Source organism: Convolutriloba macropyga, chromosome 4 (genome assembly GCF_964194025.1).
Source record: "Convolutriloba macropyga chromosome 4, txConMacr16.3, whole genome shotgun sequence".
Classification (NCBI taxonomy): domain Eukaryota; kingdom Metazoa; phylum Xenacoelomorpha; order Acoela; family Convolutidae; genus Convolutriloba; species Convolutriloba macropyga.
In genome coordinates, this window is record NC_134471.1 from 30,267,768 (window position 1) to 30,292,298 (window position 24,531).

General features: G+C 35.7%; 1 protein-coding gene across 4 annotated transcripts in view; it reads right to left on the reverse strand.

The window, feature by feature from the left end:
- Positions 1-24,531, reverse strand: part of LOC142338379 (uncharacterized) — an 82,888-nt gene that overhangs the window by 46,850 nt on the left and 11,507 nt on the right. For 2 of the 4 annotated variants that reach the window (XM_075388108.1, XM_075388106.1), the window contains exons 4-7: positions 23,015-23,125; positions 19,857-19,967; positions 6,267-6,477; positions 4,617-4,817 (exon numbers count right to left, since the gene is read on the reverse strand). In XM_075388108.1, coding sequence (XP_075244223.1) covers positions 4,617-4,817; positions 6,267-6,477; positions 19,857-19,967; positions 23,015-23,125 — 634 coding nt within the window. The remainder of the gene's footprint in view (positions 1-4,616; positions 4,818-6,266; positions 6,478-19,856; positions 19,968-23,014; positions 23,126-24,531) is intronic. The other 2 variants (XM_075388109.1, XM_075388107.1) reach the window with 1 other exon arrangement.

A 24,531-nucleotide genomic window follows, 5' to 3' on the forward strand; every position in this document is an offset into this window, starting at 1 on the left:
GTTTGAGATGTGCGTTATCAATCAGACAAATCGGTGCTAGGACAATAGATCGAAAGACAACAGATCGAAAGCAAAAATTGGGACAATAGATCGAAAATTAAATTATTTAAGTTGCGTGGCCAATCAGGTTTGAGCGCTCATATTATACAGCATATAACATGTTCTGTTGTGATATTTTGTTCGGTTGTGATAGATTCATATCAAGTCCCACGGGCCGCTAAGGCATGGCCATAATGCTTAATTTCAACCAATAAGAATAGAGATTAATTTTCGATCTATTGTCCCAATTTTTCTGTTTTCGATCTGTTGTCCTTTCGATCTATTGTCCGGTCACCAGACAAATCGTGACTGAAATGAAGTGAGGTGCTGCGTTTTCATTACCCGGAGGTGTTGCTAAGTCAATCTGCCTAAAAACTTGTCATCAACGAGCAAAAATCTGATGATTGTAGACTATTGTCTGGACGATCATTAGCGCGCACCTCATAAACAATCCTAGCTTGGCTAATATAAGGGAAGAAAAGAATTTATAAGGGAAAAAATTCCATTACATTACGACTTACAAATTGCAACAAAAGCCGTGTTGAGTGGGGAAATGGACTTCTCATCTGTTCACTTGATGGACATACTGTTCATGACCAAGTTAATTATCAATTTAGCTCGACAATTTTTTAAAAGTGTATAAGGCGAACAAAGAATGAAATGTAAAAATAGACAACTTATCGCCTTCTGTGCCCACAAGTTCTCTACAAGGTCTTCAAATGTCTAAGACGTTACAGCAACGGATCCGAACCCTATTATTCGAAAAAACAAAAATTGGGCATCTGCTGGTTTTGACATGAGGAAAACGGATACAAAACGTATAGAGTGAAAATGTGCGGTCACTTGAATGAATTGTTCCTATTAAGAAAATTATCAAGCCATCAACTGCAGTAAAAGCTAGAAAATGAATTGCTATAAACAAATTATAAATAAAATTCTTCAAATAGGTCATGCAGAAACGCTAGTAGGAACTTAAGTACAAAATTAAGGAGATATGAAAGATTTCTGTAAATTTAGCTCAACAAACTTTTCTGGCTTAGTGTTTTATAATAGTTCAAAACAAGTATGAGCGCAAAACTTGACAGAAAATTTATTTTTAGCGTTATTGAAGCCTTGATCCTCATAAAGATACCTTTCTTACAACAATTGGACGTAGGTCATTCGGGATTTTTTCAAGAAAACTTGAAAATAATTGTTACTGAAATTGAAGAATGCATCTTTTAAAAAATTGTACAGTTTGGCAGATAAGACAAACTATTAATCAAACTTTTTAGTCTGACAAACAATTCAACTGATAAATAGTTCGTGCTGTTCTTAAACTGCTTTCATTCTATAACAGTTTGTTTTGTTTGCTCATGGGAAGATCCTAGCTTTCTTCATAATTTCCTCTTAGTTTATTTGTGGTCTCGGTCAGCTTTTCACTAATTTATCCCTCAATGGTCCATTTTTCGGGTAAAGCTTTATAGTACAATTCCCTGTATGTAAAATCATTTTTGTGGATTTAAAAACAAAACCAAGTATTGGTAAACAATCTGATGTTTGTTAATTGACTATTACTCAATTTTATTGGGCTCCGTATTTAGCAGCGGTTGACAAGCTTACCTGGAAAGAATCTTCAAATCATGTAAACGGGGCTTATTAAGACCAGTAGTATGATTAAGGTAAAAGTTTTCGTAAGTAAAGGTAGTCGTTTTGTAAAAAATTGAGAATAACACTTGTGTAATGAAACAACTGAAAGCAACCAAAGTGAAGTAACCCTAGAAAAATCAGGTAAAAACTAAATTAAGGTAAATTGTGTAAAAAAATTTGATTAAGTTTTTGTGTAAAGTGAAAAAAAATGAAAGAAAATGTAAAAGAACCAGCTCTTGTGCACTCACAAAACTAAATGGCCCACACAATAATAAGCAAGTAATAGGCAAACTAATCAAACAAAAAAGAAAAAAAAACTGAAGGAAATGGACAATAGTTTCCAAATCCAAATTTTTGTATTCATTCTCAATAAACAAAAAGTCAATTTCCCCAAAATTGCAAAAAGCTGGTAATGAAAATTGGCTACAAACAGTAGACGTCTATGCAAATATACAAAAAAATAGGCCAAATATTTTTCAAAAAAACCTAAAACCTACACTGATTTGAGTCAGTACAAAGTTAAAAACTTTATCAAAACAACTTTATTTTTTCTGAAACCGGCTATAATTGTTGAAGAAGAAAACAGTAGTTATTAAATTTTTTTGAAGCCGCACGTGGAAATATTTCACTCACTCAGTCTAATTTTTTTTGCACCTCAATATCTCGCGCTTTCAAAAAAGTGGCATGGAAAAGCCGTTCTCTGCTGTCGCGCTTTCCATTTTTTCTGCTATCAGCAGGAAAACTACATTGTTCTCGCGTTTCATTACCTGTATCAATGGCACTCTAAAGAAAAGTTGGCCAAAAGATACGCCTCCTATACTCTTCTCCGAGTCGCAATGTTTGGATTTGTTTTGACGCGTACTTCGCTCAAGATCAGTGGTAAACTTTCATCAATTGAGTTCAGCTGCTTTAAAATTTGTTACACAAAAAGGCACATTAGATTAAGCAAAATTCAAACCGAGAGAGATAGAGGCCACTCGAAAAGTCAAACGGAAGCGCAGTGAAAGACAAACATGCACAATTATAATAATTGCTCTAAGTTTTATTTGGAGCGCAATGATAAACAGTTTTTTAGCTATCAAAAGTTTAAAATTGTAAGCAGATTGTTGGGTTAATGCCAAGGAACTCATTTTCAATGGTTCCCTGACACCAAACATAGATAGCACAAATTCAGCCCTTAAGAAAAAGCGCAAATTGTTGAGTGGGTTATAGCGACCAAGCTTACTCTTTAGATTAGATACCAAAAATGACAACGGTACTTTCGTAAGCTTTTTTACCACGCAGAAATAGCGTCTTTTCATGCTCAGCTTTTTAATTCAAGGGCAGCATTTTAAAAATTGTCTTGATCCAAAAATCTACATTGCAGATATGTGAAACACCCCAGCCTATAAAGAAAACAAAATCATGTATTATTATTTAAGTTCGAGTAACTTAACTATAGGGGCCTTAGCGTGTATAGATGTTTTTCTTCTATAGGGGTTTTCCTCAAATCTTATCAACAGGTCTGTTATCAGTGTTAATAATTATCAAAGAAACCAAACAAAACAAACGTAATTTGGACAAATAGTCCCATAAAACCATTCAAAAATAGACCCAGCCGTTTCTTGAAAAATTAGTAAGCGCTTTCCCGACCGTTACTAAAATAAAATCTGTTCGTCAGGACGTAGCTGGGCTGCAAATTAATGATGATTTTAATTTCGAGCGAGGTGTTGAATTTATATTGAGACCCGGGCCGAGCTTTCACCCCTAATCCGCCTCTAATTAGCGGGGATTAGGGTGTAATGCGTATTCCACTCCTATTTATAGGGAAAAAGAGGGTAAGATTGTATTTTTAAAAAATTACACTGTATTTACAGTCTTTTCTCCACTCTTTACACTCTTTGCAAAGAGTGTAATTTAGGGTGGACTGTTAAAAAATTACACTCATACACAATTACCAATATAGCCAAATTGACACATATGATCCTAGTGTCAATTGGCACAATAGTTAATGCAGACAATGAATTAAGTAACATGATCGACAGGGGGAAGATGGGGGGATCAATCCTCATTACCTCCTTCCAGATTTATTTTTTAAAATTACACTCTTTTAATTACACTCTTCCACCCTCAATTAAGCGGAGAAATAGGGGTGTAATTTTTTTATTTATACACTCTTTACACTCTTTTACCCAATGTTTTCGGGGGAAATTCTCGGCCCGGGGTTATAGCCGAGGACTACTAATTTAGGCTGGATCAATTTTGGAAGTTTTCATGGAACCCAACTTGACGACGTCACTGAATTACGAAAAAATCGAAGTGCATAATTTATCAATTGACACACTAAAATGATGTTGACAATAACTATTCATGAAGATGAAAAGAATGATTTGACCTAAGTTTAAAACAAGCACGGAATCGTTCAATGTTACAAAATTGAAATGAAACTAGCTTATATAAAACAGAATGAAAACAGATGCTGTAAAATAGAATAATTTTCAAAGCAAAAAAGCATAAAGCGCTTATCCGAAGCACACCGCACGATCAAATTACTGAACCTTGTTGGCGTTATTTTCATCACCAACAACGTTCATAGTTGGCAAATGAACCCCCCCCCCCCCTCTTCCCCTGTAATAGGCGAAATTTTTATATTGGGATTTATTATATTGCTTAATTTTTTTCTTGGATTATGTTTTTGAAACAACAAATCTAGGCTAAACAACAACAATAATATAAGTATATTTCTTTCGGAGATTGGTAAAATCAATAACTACAGCTTCAGAACATGAATCCTGTTTAAGGGGAAAAACATCTGATTTACAATTGAGGGGGATCATTTCAGGGTCCAAAATAAAACAATACGATGATGGTAGAAATCAGAATGAGTTTCACAATGATCGCATGGGTATGAAGAGATACTTCTCATGCACTGTATGACCATTCGAGTCTCTAATAACGTCGTAACTGACCAGGGCGTTCCTTTTCTTCGCCTTGGACAGTTGTTCAGTTCTGGCCGAGGGTGTGGCCTTCATTGCGGACTCACTAGGCTGCCAGATAGCATTGCGGACCAGTTTGTAATCCTGGGGAAGGGGTTTTGGCTGTGAGAGTTGCTGGACACGTTGGGTTGCATTGGCTTTCAGGGCACCCGGTTCTACACAGCCCCAGTTGGGCTAGAAATAAAACGGAATAAATTAATATTACTGAGTGGTTCGATCATGATGCATTCATAGATTGATTACAATTGATGTTTTCCAATTCAGAAAAGAGAAATCGATTTCTTAATATGAATAGTCATGGTATAAAATAGCCTCGGTACCAAATTGACTTGGTATAGTTGCTCTCTCAAATAGAATTGGTGTAAAATTTCACCAACAATGATCCTTAAACTTTGATTAATTTTTTAATCCCTCAGTTGGTAATCTTGATTTTTATGACTCGAAGAGGAGTATTGGAGAAGTCCTTTTTTAATCAATTTTATTGGAGTGAATTTTGAAGCAGGAAATGAAACACGTGACAAAATTTGGAGTAATTTTGATGCTGTACAAAATGAAGAGTGGAGCGAAAAGAGAGTGGTTTTTGTTCAAATCGCTGTTTTCTACAGAGCGAGAGATTGAGGTATGAAAAAAAACATTCAGTGAGCGACCGAAATTTTTTGGTCAAGTGCGGCATTTTGAAGCAGTATTTTTTTCATTTTTTTTATTAAGAAGTTTTGTAATGTTTTTAATTTTAGGCTGGTTTTGGTAGTGGTTTCTGAGTTTTATGCTAATTAGGAGGTCTATCATATATTTTGCTGATTTTTGGGCTAATTTTTGCGATTTATTGACGATTGTTCCGTTTTACTACTTCAAACGGGTATTGAAAAGACCACTATGACTTGAGAATTTTTTAAGATAACAATTGGTTACAGTTTTGTGGATATGAGGCAATTTTTTTTGAGAAATATGACAAAATGGCAAAAATTGAAACTATATATCTGAATTTTTTCTGCAGTTTTTTGTGTTTTTTTCGTTTTTGAGACAAGTTTTGTAGCCTATTAGGGCTTGTCTATTGTTTTGCGAGCATATGGATGCCCTATTGGTTAAAAAGAATTGTTCTTTGGATTTATGTGATTTCGTGTTGTTTGTAAGAGCTCTTTTCATGATTTGGCTTCAAGTATGTTAAAAAAATTATCATAAGTTGTTTTTAGTAGGCACTAGTTGTTTTGATGAAGTAATTTTGGTACAGATAGTTATTTCGGGATCTCAATTTGACAAAATTTAATCAGAGTTTTAATCATATTTTAACAGATTTGATTTCCTTGTTTTTAATTTTTTGTTTTATGGTTCTGTTTCAAGATAACCATAATTAGTGGAGGCACGTTTTGGCTGATGAGTAGTTGGATGACGTTTAAGTGGATTTCCACTTCGAGTCGTTTCCGGAATTCTTCCGGCTATATTTAAATTTTCTGGCTAATGGTTGTCAATAGTTGTGAGCGCCCAAAACAAATTTGAATGCAATTTTTAGCAGACCAAAACAAGCTCAAAAATACTGCACATTTGTTTCTGATTGAGATTGCTTAGGAATATATTTTTCATGCAACTAGGAAAGCGCAGAAACTGAGAATTGAATCTTTGTCTCACCTCATAATCTTTCTCGTATAACTTCCTAGGCTTAGCCAGTTCACACACTCGCTGTGTGGCTTTGGCCTCTTTCGCTGCCGGGGACACCCCTGACTTGACCTCTCTTGGCATGTGGTAGTGGGGGGAGAACTCCTTGTGTTGGGCTAATTGCCCTATCCTCTCCGAGGCTGTCGCACTCTTTGCACCCTTACTCACTGCCCACTCCGCTTCTCTGAAATACCGACAAAACTCACAATTCGGTTTTTAAAGTAGTACATTTCTCCGGGACTAGAAAAATAAACTTTTTCTCAGCTACTTTATCCTGAACATTACGCAAAAATGAATGTGATCCCAAACGACGTCTAATCGATTGTAATTTAAGACTTTGGTGCCATCAAGACCAAAAATGTTTTCTTTTTCTTCCATCAGAGCTTAGGAATTCTTGGAAGCCATATCCAGACCAATTATAGTTTCATGGTTACACGAGCAAACACATAATCGATATAATTTTGCCCAACATTATTAAAAGCTTGAAAAAACATTGTATTGCTATTGAAAACTTAAAGCTACAAATTTGAACAATAGTTTTTTTGAACTAAGTAAATTCAGCAAGCAAATAGGTTAAATATTTTAGTTAGAAAATGTACAAAATAAAACAAACAATAATATCTTTTATAGATCATATACATACATCAATTTAGATGAGTTCTCTATTGTTAATGTTGATGATGCATCGATTCAAGATGGCCAAAGCCAATATTAGAAAAGTTGAAACTCTTCCCGCCAAAAAAGTGGGAACTTGACTTCGTCCAAATAACACTTGTAAAATAGTAACTCTCCGATAAACGATAAAAGAGACTGAACTTAACATTATCTTACTGAATTTACATTACTAGAAACGTGTTCTCTACACATAGAGTACATAGATTTTGATGATTTTCTGTGCGAATTTTTTTGCAATCCTTCTGATAAACATATTTCTCTTGCTCAGAAGCACCCCCTTTTTTTCCGCCCGCTCTATTGAATATAATTTGAGTTTATTGATGACAGTTTGGTGGTGGAAATCTAATTTACACAGTTACTGGAAATCTAAAAGATTTAATTGTTGGCAGAATTCTCTCTTGTTGGTGTTCTACGACAATGGGTATTCTATGACAATGGGTGTTCTATAACAACGGGTGTTCTTTGACATTTTTTTACTATACCTAAAAAAATCAGAATCTGAACTGTGACATTTTTTTTTGGAAAATATAGGTTTCAGTAGTCACCTAGAGAAGGCCATGACATTTGTTTTCGGTTTCAGACGTTACCGCAGATGATCGCCCTAGGTCTCAGACGTTACCTAAGAAGTCCCGTTCCCCCTTTAAAAAAACATTGATTCAAAACTCGAATTTTCATACCATAGTTTGAGTAATGAAGCAACTGTTAGTTTTCTGAAAGTTCTGGCAATATTTCAAACTTTTGGGCAAAAAAAACGGATTCAAATGCAGCTTTTCGATAAAAAAAGAGTTGATGACAGTTAAAACTCAGGCGCATCAAAACAAAAATAGAGTGCCGCTTTATCCCGTTAGAAAAGGACACGCTTGCTAATAAAAAAAGCTGCAAAAAGGTTTTGATAGAAAAGTTTTACCTTTTCAGAACCAGATCTTAAAGTTTGTTGGAATCTTTTTACACTTTTCGCTTTTTCTTTCTAGATGAATGGCTGCACTTTTATTGGAAAGAAAAGCCCTTTGCTAGTTTAAAACAGCAGCAATAAATTAATTAAGCGAAACAAATATTTTTTTGCTGCTTTTGCTAAGTCATTGAAAAGTGAAAGCTACATGAGCCAGAATATTTGAAAACATTTGATCAAAAAGCTAGCTGATAAGCAAGATCATTTTGTACGCTTCATTCAATTTTCCAACTCAGATAGCAAAATCTTGATCAATACTTATGGCAACATAGCTTCTACAAAGCTCAAATTTTTCTTTTAATTTGTCCTCTGTCTCAGCAGTTACAGTTGAAGTCCTTTTTTTTCCTGGTTACAGACGTTACCAATTAGATGAAGGAAGTTTTTTTCCAAAGGTCACAATAGTCACCAACTGTCACAGTAGAAAAACTGGTTTCAGACGTCACCTTAAAAGATGATGAAGACTGATGATTAAAGACTAGTTTCGTATGTTACCTTCACATAAAAGATTCTTCAGTTTGGTGTTCAAAACAGCAAAAATAAAAGAAATTGTTCTACAGAAAAGATCTCACTACATTAAAATTTCTTTGCAAGCTACCTAATTTGTGTTCAGTAGCTCGTGTTGCCTGAACACATCGCCTTTTTCCTAATTACGAATTAAGTGAAGCTTTTTTTCTATTCCTTGTCTCAGACACAATTGTTTAGGGTATCGTCCACTTGAAAAAAAACATCTGGAATTTAATTGTGAGCAACTAACAAAAGCAAAAGTCCATGGTCTAATGTAAAAATTATTTAGTCATCCTAAATTTTTTGGTCAAAAATTCGTAAACAAAACTAGCAATTATTTGAGTCTGTTGAGAAAAAAAAACGGTCTACGTTTACACGTTCAAGAGTTTTCCGTTTTTCTCAAACAAAAAATCATAAAGCTAGATTTAGCTTCAATTGTAGTGTAACTGTTTTTGGAGGGATTTCCTTTGGGTAAAATTATCAAACCAAAAACACATTATTAGGTCTATTTGTTGAATTGGTGTTGGGCATCTCATCCCCCTTCCTTCAAAAAAGTTGCGCCGCGAAAAAATGTTCAGGCCGTTTTTACCTATCTCTAATTAAGAAAGAACTCGAAAAAGAGAAAAAGATCAAAACAACAAGATGACAAAGAAAAACACTCAGAGCTGCCAAATCGCACTGAACATTTTCATGATGTCAGAATTGAACTTCAAGAATCAGCTCGATCTTCTGCAAACCGCAATTTCACAGAGAAAAAGTTTTAGAACGCTGACTCTTCTAATCAACAACATCAAAGAAACAAAAGAAAACTGAGAAAAGCCGCTGAAAAAGTTTTCCTCGAAAACCCTCATCCAAGCACAGTTTCATCAACAACAGAAAGACAGTCCAACCTTCTCTCGAAATTGCAGATCTTCGAACATGAAGTCAATAGCTTGGATGACGACGGACAAATCAGCCAGTCGTCCACACGATTACGAGATGACTTTAGCGTCAGTTCGAAGTGCAGCTCACGCCTGCTTGAATCCAAGAGATCATCGCCAACAAGAACCGAGAAGTCAACACAGGCGGTTCAGAACAACAAAAATGAAGTTGAAGCTCTACTTCAACCTCCACCAATACCTCGAGGGACAAAACATTCCCTTTTTTTGCCAACAAACAGCAACCCACAACCACTGTTATCAAAATTTCTGAGAAGTAGTCAAACCTTCTCAGAAAAAAAGGAGAAAGCGAACCAACAACTGGATACATCCACAAATCCATTTGCCATTGACACAATTCAACTAACGAACTGAATCCCAACGCATCAGGAGACATCACATTACTTCCAACAAAGCAACCAATAGACGTTTCGTTCGAGGTTTATGTAACCTCCACCAAAAAGTTTGTTGATTTGCCAAAAATTCAACTGTCAAGAGCCACAAGCACAACTTTTGACACTAAACAACATAACACCAACATTCCAAATACTAAACAAAAAGCTGAACATATTTCAAGATATAGTAAAATCAACGTTGAGCCTAACATAACTCAACAACAAAAAACTGCCGCTGAGGATATGTACCTGCAGACGCATCAATTTGGTAATGAAATTAGTATTCAGAAAAAACCTTACAATCAGTTTCCCGTACATAACAATATTGATAAGATGTCAACTATCTCCCCTAGTGTCATTCAGCAGGTAACACGGCCATATGAACAACCGCAGAACCCCTTTTTAGTAATTCAAGCTCAACAAACTGATCAAGTGCTTTTGAAAAACCGTGAAACACAGATCGGTTAAGAAAGTTCTACTGCACAGAATCAATCGGAGTTGCAAGTTGTTTCTACTACAAGAGATAACATAAGTGGCAAACAAAAAGTGCCAGCAGTTGTCAGACCAAAAACGAAAACTCATGATCCGCGAGTTGACTCAGGAGAACTTGACATCTATGTACAAAGTCTCAAAGAGCAAGTGTGTCAAATTCAAACTCAGAATGTACAGCAAACCGCAATGAGTACAGAAAAGATTCACAATTATCAGTGTCCTCCTGCTCTTATGGCAAAAACTACGATTTCGTTACAAATAAGGAACAGTTATCCCACAGTACCGGTGTCCAATTCTCAAATGAATACACGAACAAACCCTGGTACTTCGCAAAACACAATGACGTCAAATGGAAAAGGGAATCATATATAATTGATGCAAATGGAGAGCTGTTAAACCATCCTTTTAGCATCGTGAACTCAGTCGCAACGAGGAATATTGCGCACAATACAGAAGATGAGATAGCTGAAAGTTCACAGTCATGGCAGAATTTACACCAGCAACAGCTCCTCGGCAACAACTTAGTTCGGAATGAGATTGAGAATAACATCGAGCCAAATCATTTTGTACAACAATACAGGACAAATACAATTAATGATTGTAATTCTGCATCGGTGAACCAGTTGCTAGGTCTACCAAAATCAGACAAAAAGTACACCGCTGATCATTTACAATTGAACCACAGACCCCCTGCCACAACAATTTATAATAACAACAATAACCACCAAAATGAAACTTCCCAATTGCCTGGTCCAACATTTGCGATGTTTAATGATAACAGCAGCCCAAATCTTTCTCAATTTGCTCAATAATTGCAATGTCTGCCACCACCAGTTCCAGAAAACCTAGTCAAAAACTACATTGCCTACAACGTTGTAAGTAACAAGCAAGCCATCAAACTACCACCACTCTCACTGCCGCACTTCAATGGCAACCCTCTGCGATACCATGAATGGATTAACAATTTCTTTTCTATGGTTCATAATAATACTGGTATAACTGACACACATCGGATCACGTATCTCAAAACTCAGTCTCTGGAAAGGCAAAACAAATCATTGAGTCGTACTCCTGTAACTCAGCGTATTATTAAACAGCTCTAAATGAACTGATGAACCATTTTGGAGACTCAAGTGTTGTAGTGAGCGCCTTTATAAATCAACTCCAGTCATGGCACGCCACTGATTCAAATAATAAAAAAATCATTTGTCGCATTCTCAAATTTTCTAAAGCGCTTAATTCAACCATTTGAATACCTTGGCTTCCAGGCAGACCTTCAGAGTTCCACATTGCTCAAAAAAACGAAAGAAAAAGTGCTTTACAATAATATTTTGTTGAAATGGACTGAACATAGGCTCACAACAGCAGCTGAACCAGCGTGACTTCGTTCCTTTCAACAATTTTTAGAACTTCATGCTCAAATTTACGATACCATCAATCGTGAGCAAACCTTTACGTCATTTAGACAACAACAAAACAACATACACTTCATCAAAGACTTTAGTGTTCCGATGGCTCACTATAAATCGTTATCACAAATAAATAACCAAAACTTATTTGGCAAAGACGATTCTAACGCCGTTTTGCAGCCTGCAATTAAACCACAAATAACCACTTCTAATAGGGAGTGGTCATCCCCGGTAACGAACTCAAACAAAACAAAAACTAACGGAAAACAGCAGAACAACCGACATTGCCCCATTGCAATAATAACCATTTTTTGGCAACTTGTCCCGACTACCAAAAACAATCACCACAAGATCGATATAAAATTGTTATCAAGAACAAATTGTGCACGAATTGTTTGAGCAAAAATCACCTCAGACAAAATTGTTCTTCGCAAAAGAACTGCCAGTCCTGCAACGGCCGACATCATTCTACTCTACACGACCCTTCAAAACAAGTGAAACGACCGCCAGCATTGTTCTCCACAGGATCTGCTTCATTTGGTCCTACAGAGCATTCATCAAATGAAGTGTCACCAAGCCAAAACAAACAACAACACTGTCGATATGGACAATCTTTTGGTAAATAGAAAGAGTCAAATACTCAGAGAAGTACCCTCGATTCTCCTTCAAATAATCAAAGCTTCTGCGTAAATAAAAAGCCGTCTCCTCTGAGAGACTGGTTTGAACAACAGCAGCTGATGCCGGTGTCTTTTGTCAATGACAACAAGGCCTTTGATACGTATGCACTCATAGATCATGGCAGCCAGTTCACATTCTTGATTGACACCATAACAAACTTTCCAGCACTTCCTTGCGAACCGAAAACATCAACTACACTCCAATACGTGAATACCCAGAACGAAATGCCACTCTCAAAGATAACAGCGCCAGTCATTATAACTCCATATAAATCATTGAGACAAAGCTTTGAGATATCTCGTGCATACAGCTCGCCAGCAATGAACGTCACACCAGCCAACATATTTGAGTTGAATCAAATATTTGACACGTTTAATAATCTCCGCCACATCCATTTCCCTCAGGTTACTGGTGGCAAAATTGGAGCCCTCTTAGGTGTAAACATTTTCGCTGACACTCATCCAATCGAAGTAATACCCGGAAACATAAATCAACCGTTTGGTGTGAAAACAAAACTCGGATGGACATTAGCTGGGGAGTATGAAACTTCTCTCAATCCTTCCGAATCTACATTTAGACACCATTCAACAACAACCAAACCATTTATTTATCATGTTTCAAGACAGCAGACGGAAGAACCACATTTAAGCGAATTAGTAGCGCAATTCTGGAAAATGGAAAGTGAAGGAACCCAAGAAAACAGTTCTGTTCTTTCAGATGAAGACAATGATGACTTTAAGGTTTTTGGGAAAACTATACGACATAACTCTGAGAGATATGAAGTTGGTTTTCCCTGAAAAACGCCTTGCCTTTTGAAGACTAATTATTACTGTGCTCTTAATCAGCTGCGGTGCTTGGAGAAAAGACTAGGTTATAATCCAACGCTGATAGAAAAACACGATCAAACGCTTTCAACAGACTTAATCAACAATTACATAAAACCATGACAGAAACTGAACCTGAAAAAATATGGTACCTGCCTCATCATCCTGTTGAAAATGCAAACAAACCGGAAAAAAGTTTGACGGGTGGCAAATGCTGCTTCAAAGAATCGGGGACAGTCATTGATCAGCAACCTCCTAACAGGACCAGATCTCTTGAACAGCTTACTTGGCATACTGCTACGTTTTCTTGAGCATCCAGTTGCAATCCTTGCAGGTAATGAAAGTATGTTCATGCAAATTGCTGTCAAGCAGGAAGATCAATCAGCACTTCGCTTTCTCTAGTCGAAAAACAACTTTATAGCGCAATATCAGTTCACTCGCTTGATTTTTGGGGCAACTTGTTCGCCTTCATTGGCCATCTTTGTCCTAAATCAATGTGCTAAAGACAATGCAGTACATTTTCCCAAAGCTTTTGCAGCAATAACGAAACAATTTTACACGGACGACTACGTTCATTGGCTGCCCACTATCGCTGAAGCGAAAGACACTGTAATGCAGGTCAAAGAGTGCCTCCAACGAGGGGGTTTCAAATTGACCAAGTTCTTATCTAATTGTCCTGAAGTGCTGGAACGAATTCCATGTGAAAAATTAGACGAGTCATAAGATTTCACTCGCGTATTAGGACAAAACTGGAACTTCTTAGATGATAAATTTTTCATAAAACCATTGAAAGAATTTCCAAAGAATGCAGCATTGTATACCCAAAGAAAACTTTTCAGTCTTGTTGCGTCGATTTTCGACCCCATCGGTTTTGCGTCACCGGTGACTATACGCTTCAAGTTTGTAATGCAACAAATTTGGCAACTGGGTTTGAAATGGGACACACCGCTACCTGAGAAATTACATAAACCACTGCAAAAAATACTAAACAACTATTTCGAATCACCCCCATTGAACACTCTCGAGCACTCAATTTTCTTGCAAGTTCACAGGACATTGAACATCTTGCACGTCTTTGTTGATGCGTCTACTTGTGCTATTGTAGCAATAATTTCTCTAGGGAGTTATGACAATAACACCAAACAAACAGAAACCAGCTTCATAATCAGTAAATGCAAAGCAACTCCTTTAAAATCGTTGAGCGTTCCAAAACTTGAGCTTGAGGCCGAAATAATTGGGATACGACTACTCAAAACAGTTCAAAAAGAGACAACACTCAAGATACACGATACACTTTTTTGGACAGACAGTCGAGTTGTTTTTGATTGGATTGTTTCTGAGAAGAAACAGAAACTGTTTATTGCCAACAGAATCCGCGAAATACACGAATCTTTAAAATCCAATCAATGGCATTATATACCAACAAATCAAAATCCTGCAGACCATAGAACACGTGGCCTAGAACCAGAAGAATTATGTTCTAAATGGCTAGAGGCTCCTGATTTCCTAAAGAAACATTACTCCGACTGGAACTCCGCAGACAAAATAGTTTCTGTTCCCACAACGAGTACATCAAAACCGAATGAACCTGTCATTGACCCAATCCGTTTTCCATCTTGGAGAAAACTGCTGTTAACACTCGCAACTATTTACAACCTTCTCTTCAGAATTAAAAAAGATCGAAGTAACAAAGAGCAGTACACTGCAGACGACATCAACCAAGCAGACAGTCACTTAATTCTAATTTCACAGAAAAAGGTTTTCAATTCAGCTATTCACTCGCTAAGAAGAGGACGTAAACTAGACTCTAAATGCAAGATTCGATCCCTAAACCCGTACATAGACAAAAACGGAATACTTAGATCAGAAAGCCGACTACAATTTGCTCCTGAAGAGTTACAATTAGCTAATTTACCAATAATTCTTCATGCCAAAGACTCAATAACACGCCTGTATCTTGAGCATGCGCATCGAATTTGTATACACCAAGGTACCGAAGCCGTCAAAGCTTTTGTTCAACAGCGATATGTCGTTATCGGCCTCAGGAAAACATTGTTAAGCATCCGATTTCGACGTTTTTTGAGCCGCCGTTTTGATGCCCAAAATATCCAGCCGTTAATGGCTCCACTACCAGTGTGCAGGTTTCCAAAGACACCAAAGACAAGCTCACCAAGTACTATGGCCTCATTTTCACATGCATGGTCACACGTGCCGCACATCTTGAGTCATGCCCTGATTTAAACTCTGACACTTTTCTCAACGCCCTCCGACGTTTTGCATCACGAAGGTGTCAACCAAAACTTATTCTAAGTGACAACGGCAAAACATTTGTCGGGGCAAACGAAGAATTGAAGCGATGGGTCCGTAGTCTCGACAATCAACGCATTGCCTCTGAACTTCTTATAGAGAACACAGTTTGGAAATTTAACCCAACATACGGACCACATTTTGGTGGTGCCTGGTAACGGTTGATCCAAAATGCTAAACGGATCATTTTGATCATTCTCGGGAGCAAGAGTCTTACATCAGATCTCTTCCACACCATCATGGTTGAGACCGAATGCATGCTGAACTCTCAACCACTTATACATGTGGCTGACGTACCAGGCAATGAAGAACCCATCACCTCAAATCATTTTCTGGTGCAGAGACCTTACAAGTCACTGCCACCAGGAGACTTTTCATCAACCATGCAAGCATCCTTCAAGTCGTGGGAAAACGTACAGCAGCTTATGAACCACGTCTGGAGACGTCTAGTTAAAGAGTACCTTCCCACTTTATCGAAGCGAAGCAAATGGTCTGAACAGGGTGATTCGTTGAAAGTCAATGAGCTGGTGTGGATCCTCAAAGACCTCACACCGCGTGGGATATGGCCTCTGGGACGAATTGTGAAAACGTCTCCTGGAAAAGATGGATCAGTACCCGTTGTCAAGGTAAAAACGGCTTACGGTACATACGTTCGCTTGGTTGTCGGTCTCGCACGTGTTTTGGCTGATTAGCCGTTGTTTTGCTCATTTATTTTCGGAACAGAAATCTAGGCAACGCGAGCTACCCTCTGTTCTCTTGGTTACATCATTCACCCCTTCTCTGGTTTAATTTATGGGTTTCCTCTCCACGGAGCCTATTGATGATGCATCGATTCAAGATCGCCAAAGCCAATATTAGAAAAGTTGAAACTCTTTCCGCCAAAAAACTGGGAACTTGACTTCGTCCAAATAACACGAGTAAAATAGTAACTCTCTGATAAAAGAGACTGAACTTAACATTATCTTACTGAATTTACATTACTAGAAACGTGTTCTCTACACTTAGAGTACAGTTAATATGGAATCTTATTTTTTAAAAACATCAATTTCCATAGGATAAAAATGTGATCCAGAGATAAAAAATAAAAAAGATCGCACGTTACTGCTTAACAGATATTTTTCAAGCTGAAGTATATACAAGGAGCCTGGTTAAAGTGCGTTTGCACATGAAGTTCCGACCCGGGCTGATCTACATTTTTGACTTAACTGTCAACCAAATAAAAAGATAACCAAAAATAGATATTTGAGTTTTAAAAAATCGTTTCACACCCAAACTAATAAATGAATTACATATTGCCATGCCTCATTACAGCGCTCACAAGATCTGACACTAAAGAGACCTCGAGAAAAAAACAAAATAAGCAATACTATAAAGTTGACGGCAAAATTCAATATCTAAATGTAAAAGCACCTAGTAAACAACGTCAAAATGCAATCAGATAAAACCTTAACTTCACAAATATTCTTTTACCTTAAGTATGCAGCAGATGGGACTTTTCCTTTATAAAACTAGGTAACAAGTAAAAAGGAAAGGAATGTGGCGAAATTCAAAAATCTATCAACATTTTTTAAACCAAATAAATTCAGACGTCTTAAAAACCAGATAATTTAAGCAAAATAATTATCGAGAAATTTACTACAAGTCATTACGAAACTGATCGGACCTCTCTTTGGTTATACTAAGCCATAGAAACGGACTAAAGATACAGAAAAGCTCAAGAAATTACAAATAATCTGCGAAAACACAAAATTCTTGAGGCCGTTATAATCATTAGCTATTATCTAAATATTGTTTTTTTATTTCAGTTGTTATCTATACTAATTGGGCTACACTTATACTGAACGATTACATAAATTCACGTGGGCCTCATTTGAAAATAATTGGGCTCTGTTATTACGTGAACGTGATAAAAGAAGAGAAAAACACAAATATTGACAATCATAGAAGTTGGATGGTACCTCTCAAAGATGAAAATTAGTAACAAGTTGAGGAACAGAACAACAAAAACTATACAAAAAACAATACAAATAACAAAAAACGGAAAAATGACAAAATTGAAAACAAATAATATCATAAACTTTGAGACTATTCGCTATGAACTAAGTGCATAGAATAATATCATACATTCATTTCTCAATTAGAAGCTTATGAGAACGCTCAGCACTTTACGACTACATAAAGAATTAATAAAACAGCAAAAACAGCGAATTCAAAAAATGAGACAAAAATGTCGAAGTCATTTAAATGGAATGTTTCCGCACAAACAATTCTATCGTCAAATTAATTTTTAACAGCTGTAGAATTCTTCTTTCTTTAACTATAAGACTTCAAACAATCAACAATTAAGAACAAAAATTTTAAAACCACGAAACTTTTGAGACAACCTGTAGTATCAGCAATATTAAATTCAATAGCTTTCAACGGAGGTAAATGAGTACCCTACGTTATGCCTCAATGGAAGAAAATGATTATTGTTGTTGACCAGTCAGCAATAAGACATCAGAATAGGTCTTATGGCTCTGAAAATGATAACAAATACAGACAAAACCAAAAATTTATTAGAAAATTGCAAAAATAAAGTGTCGAAGCCATTTAATTCAAAAGTTTTTCCCTGAAAACTTTATCCATTATTGTTTTAACGTATTTGCTAAGCCAATGGTAACAATCAATATTAGGATAATGCGATATGATTCCAAAAGGAAACAAATTACGAAAAAAACTATCAAAAAATAAAAGAAAACATATGGAAACTCGTCGCATTAAGTCATACAGCCAATAATTGAACACAAAACAAAAAACCAAATAAACTCTGGTTGCAGTACAAAATACGGGGGTCTTGTCATTACTGAGACTGTCTTAGAGTTCGCAAAATTAATTTTCTGATCGGCTAACGTTAAAAAAAAACTGAAAAATGATTTTTTTATGTCTTAACAACCAATTATTTTCATGCTCATTAGGTAGACTATGGCATTTTAGTCAATGTGTCCATGGCGTAGGACTTCAAATTTTCAGTAAAATCTCAAAAAAAAACAAAATTTCAATAAAATTTACGAACACTCAGTGTAGAAGCCAAAAAAAACATGAGCGATTCCTTGAGATCAAATTTTTTGTCCATTGGGCCTTATTTGACTGTGAAAGAAGATTTTCTTAACGGAAACTTGATATGAAAAGTGACTAGTCTCTAAGTGACTAAAAAAACAATTTGAAAAGCTTTATTTAAAAAATCAGCTCTCAAATTGAATTTCATTTTTTATAGTAAAGTGCCCTATGAGACCAGATATAGCCTTTTTCTTGCCTTCATTCTCTTTGAAAAACAAAATTGTTTCAATTTGTAGCGTGAAATGTAATTTTGAAATAATATTTCGATAGAAAAATCTTAATTTGAACAAAAATGACGCTAAAAGTGAAAATCATTACAAATATCCTGTGTTCACACAAAAAGCGCTTCCTTGAAAGCTCTTCTTCTGTTCATCGGTCATCATTGGAATGTAAATGAGGTTTGTCATTAACGGAACCTTGATAAAAAAGGTGACTAATTTCTTAGTGACTTAAAAAACAAAAACAAATATACAAAATTTTCTAAAAAAAACAGCTCTCAAGAAGAATTTGAATTAATCTGAAAATAAATTTCCTGTAAGATCAAAACTATTCTTTTTAATCGTCTTTCCTCGATTAGGAACACCAAATGGATGCATTTTGTAGCGTGAAAGGTAAATTTGAATTAAATTTTTTATGGAAGAAATGTTAATTCGAAAATTACGCTAAAGGTGAACAAAAGTGAACCAATATACCGTGTTCACATAAAACTTTAAACCTCGATAACTCCTCGAAAAAAACCAATTTCGGAAAAAAAAACCTTTTTAATTTTGAATTCTACGCTGGACGAGCTTTTTAATTATACCACTTACATTTCTCTACGATGAATATATCGATCGGCCAAAATTGTCTGAACAAAAAAACCCATTTGAGTATATAGCTCCCCCTTCCACAAGTGGGGTCGGAACAAAAATTAGTTAATAAACGCATTAGTTATAAAAGACCATAAATGGTTCTTGGAAACTGTATGTCTAACCATAAATGGTGTTTTGAAAACCATATATAAGACCAAAAATGGTTCTTGGATACCATATGTCTGACCATAAATGGTTCGTGGAAACCTATATGTAGGGCCGTAAATGAAATTAATGATTGCACTTGTTTGCCACTCATTTCCTATAAATCTTGTATGGAACGCTTGAAATCATAAAAAACCATTTATGGTTCTTGGAAACCATAGCGAGAACATACACGAAATTTTGGCCCTTTTTGGATAGAACCAATTATGGTCTTATAGATGGTTTCCAAGAACCATTTATGGTCTTTGTTATGGTTTCAAAGACGGGTCAACCCGGGCAATTCATTTTCCACACGTACCTGATGTCTTTATCCTTTCTGTCTTTGGGTCTCGCTAACTCCTGCACCCTCTCCGATGCCTCCTCTGCAAGTTTCTGCTCTGGGTCTCTTTCTGGCCAGTACACCGAAGGTCTACAGCATCAAAAATCGCAGATCATAATCTGCGTAATCTGTTATATTACCACAGTTAATGATGAGCATGGTATTAAGTTTGAATAGTTACACTTAATTTAGTTAAATAAACGATTTATTTTAAAGTTAAACGCTAATCTATAAAATCAATGCTCCTTGAATTTGGTATAAAAGTATATTCACAAACAAGCACATGTTTTCTAAAAAACAAACCACAGATTCACGTTGAATTATAGTTGATAAAATAAAAAAAATAAGGTCGAAAGCAACTAGACCCACAAAACGTATCTCACCATCTAGTATCAAAATTGGCCATCAAAAGATACTTCTTAAACTTTAGTGCTATGATTACCACGAAATTAATTGGACCAAAAACATCTATCCTTCGATATGTTTTAGCCAAAATTGATTTGACGACCGTAGTGAACGTCATCATAATAATGGCGTTTAAAATACACAGTTTGAAAAAAAAATTGTACGTTTTTGTCTTTCAAGTAGTTTAAGCTACTAAGAATTTATATGTTTAAAAATTATTCACCAGATGTATCAAGTTTCAAAAGAATACAAAAAAGGTTAATGAACAGAACGGATAGCATGAAAAAACAAATTTGAAAAAGGTTTTAAAATATTTAAAAAAATTAATATAACTTCTTCGGATCTTCTCTGCTAGCGCCCCCCCCCCTCCCCGCTTAGTTAGGCACTATTACGACGCAAAGGCATACCCCAAAATCCGGTTTAGTAAAATTGGCTCAAAAATTAAATACATACAATGAACGATAGTAGGAGACATCCTTTGTATCATACTTTTCGCAGAAGGGGTTCCGCCAATTTTGCGAAATAAAAGAACATTCGGGAAAAAAAAGTAGGTTATAAGTCTTGTAGCACGTTTCCGCTCAATTTAGGTATCTATTATTCGCGCGCATTTTGAGCAAGCAAAAAGCACTTTAATAAAGATTTAATTGAAGCTTTGAAAGCTCTAAAGTGCTTTAAATACATGCAACCACAAAAACTGATTTTTTTCGGAAAAATCCCTCGCACATCAAAGGCTTTGTATATCAATGTGGGACTGGTCGATTTTAATAAGTCGTAATAGAAAGTACCAATAAGTAGTAATAAAGTACTATAAGTAGTAATAAAGTAGTAATAAAGTACTACTAGTAGTGATACGTTAGGCTTAATTAAATAAGTAGTAATTAAGTTAGGTTTAATTGCGGATTATATGCGAAATCATTGCGTTCGAAAAATCGATACAAAAATGGAGCAGATGCATGATACAAGCCGTACGAAAAAAGGTTATAAAGTTTGTATTTCTATTTCGCGGCTAGGATTAGGACACTTTTGCGAACACGGGTTGCTAATTTCCCTTCCATTTTGCCGGTTTCTGCTAAAGTAGGTATTTTCCGCAATATTGTTCCATTTTCATTGTATTAACATAGTAAACACGAACACAAGATACACGCATCGGGCATATCAGCCCGTGACGATTTGGGTATACCTCTGCGTCGTAATGACCCCCCATTTATAAATGTGTAAACATATTGTAAAGCTAAGTAATCTTATAAGTGAACATATTTGAGCAATCAGCATTTACTAAAAACTACCATAGCTATGTTTTGAATATTACGTATTCAACCAAAATTTGTTGCATATAACGTAAGCATCAATAAAAATTTATGTTTTAGATCATTTTGGTGCTATCGGCTACAATAAGGGCTTGTTTTTTAAAACTTCTTAAGGAAACTATTGTAAAATTGCCTTCAATCTACCTAGACACTCTTTTTTCAACAAAAAGCAAACATTGCTCTTACCATTCGCGAAAACTTAGATTTTGAGGGGTGCAAATTTTCGTGCAAAATGTTTATGCTGAACAACAGATGTACATCATGTTGCATTTTTTGGGTTGAATTATCTTGACAAGTTTTAATTATTATAATAGCTGCAAACTTGTAAGCTGAGAGGAGCTTTACTGCAAGGCACATTATGTTTTGTTCAGGCGTCCCCACACTTATTTTTTTTGTTTTACCTGTTTCAACTTAAATCTTACCTAAAAACCTCACAGCAGTGATTCTGATATTATTTTAGCTAGTATTTGGCAGTGCTTATTTGCATGACGCCTTTTTTTTCTTTAAGTGGCAGTCAATTCTCAGCTCAATTGAATAGTTTTGGAGTCTGCAGCAGTTGTTGATCGAGAATTCACTTAGCTATGTAGAAGAACTTAATTACGTTATTTAAGTCCCGTAACTTTTAGCGAAATTTTTAATGGTCAGCAAAGGAAACCTCATTAATGAAAAGTTATAAAAGTCAAAATATCTGGATCAAACTAAAGCAAGCAAATTGAGTTTTCTAGAAAAAATTCATTTAACTATTTCACCAATTAAAAAGTGATCGAAGTTTTTGCCCACAGAGAACAAAAATTGACACTTTATCAACTTTGACAAGAACTGAGGATATGTTCATAATGCTAATGCCTCGTGAAACGTAAGCAGTCAGATGACAGCCCGCTTTTGTGGTACGAGGACTTTATTCACATAATTATCTGTCAATATGTATTCAGGGGTCAAAGAATTTTGTTTTCAAGTTGACGAGTTTGAACATTATGAGCGAACGCCCATTATCTATTCTCCTTGGTTGATTGCATAAATAAGATCTTGATTGGAAGGAAAAAATAGCCAAATGTACGAATGTCGCAGCGTTTGACAGCGAAAGGGCAAATTTCCTATATACGCAGGTTTCCTCGAAAAAAAACGAGAATCATTACAATCGAAAACACGGGCACTGTTACGAGCACTATCACAAACAGTTTTTGGGTATGGATACATCAACATGCTGCTAACTAGCAGCATCAAATATTTTTTTTTCAGTTATCAGGTTTTTTCACTATTAGATAATCAAAAAAAGCTAACAAAGCCGAGTGAAATTTCGATTATCGTTTAGATTTTTGAGATACGTTTTTTATCAACCCGAAAATGTTTCTTTTCGTTTTTCTTTTCAAATTTTTGAGAATTATTCACTCTGTTTTGCAACGTTATAAGGTTCGCGATGCATACCTGTCAGGTTTGTAATCGGGGTGTTCTCTTTTGGGTTCTGCCAACTGCTTTAGTCTGCCAGATGCCTCATAACTCCTTTCCACTGGCTCCTCTGGCCACGCAACACACTCTCTGTAGTCAAAATAGCGCATTCAATATCTATCTATGGTATCAACAAATGGTCAGTGTTATTGGATTTAAACTGGTGATGTTTTTAAGCACAAAATTTCAGTGATACACCAATTACAATGGGAGTTTCTAAGATTCGACAAAATAATGAAAATAATAACAGGAATTGATATGCTACTTCAGTACATCAGAGTCCATATATTAAAATTGTATGGTTATCAACTTTGTGACATGGTGATGGACCCGGGATTAGAACTTCATCGATAAAAGATAAAGATATCAGCATACAATAAACAATTTTTATTATTATTATTTTTTTGAATTAGAAATTATTTGAAGACATTGTTTATTCGCGCGGACAACGTGAAATAAAACAGGAGTCATTCATGAACAAAAATACAAACAGAAAAATAAGAGAGCGAAAGGAGGTCAAATATAAGAGGTAAAGATAACATAACAATAGCTGAATGAAAATTCAGATCAGTAGTGATACTCAAGATGCACCTGCCGTTTAAAACCTAATCACTGCTGCGGCAATCTACTTGTGAACTGCCCATTGTCTTATTATTTTGTTGCATAGTCTTAAAATCATGATACTTTATAAAGAAACATTATACCATGATCGAGGGATCACCGGGAAATGACGTAAAAATTTTGGTGGCTGCACAGCATAGAACATAAAATGATTCCACAGATAAACGTCACACAAGTTAAATGGTGAATGAGGTGAAATTTTGAAAAAGATGAGGTCAATATAGCAGCAAGTCGCAGTTTTTCGACAGATTTAACGCATTTCTTACAAAATTAACAGCTTGTGCTTTAATCGTTATTTTTTGTATGCTTACCCTAAATCAGTGAATTGTACTGAACAATGTTGAATTGTGATAAATTGTCGACGGTCAGGGCATTCCATAAAATTTTCGATCTTCTAAGTGAAGCGAGTTTGGCAAAAAAAGATAAGCACACCAAACTTTTATTGGAAGAATTTATTGCAAAGAGAGCATGAAATACCATTTTTTGCATTCTGGTACACATATTTCAGTACCAACAATGAAAGCGTTTTCCAACTTCCACATTTTACAACATAAAAAATAATTGTGGTTTCTGCTAATTAAGATAAGCGCACCAAATTTTTACAAAGCACAAACACATTTCTTAAACACGCGACCGATATAAAGGAGACAATTTTATCAAAATTAATTAATAAAATGAGGGATTGTGCTGCCGTTAGTCTTCCACACTATTAGTGTTCCTTTTGGTTGTTCTCGTCTGTCTTATCCTAAGTTTTCAAGTTTTGTTAATGATGCTTCTCTTATTAAGCAATTTTTTTGGTTCGTCTTTGTGAAATCTGCGAATATTTCGAGCCAATTCACCTGAAAAGGAATTTGGTTCCTTTTAAAAGTGATATA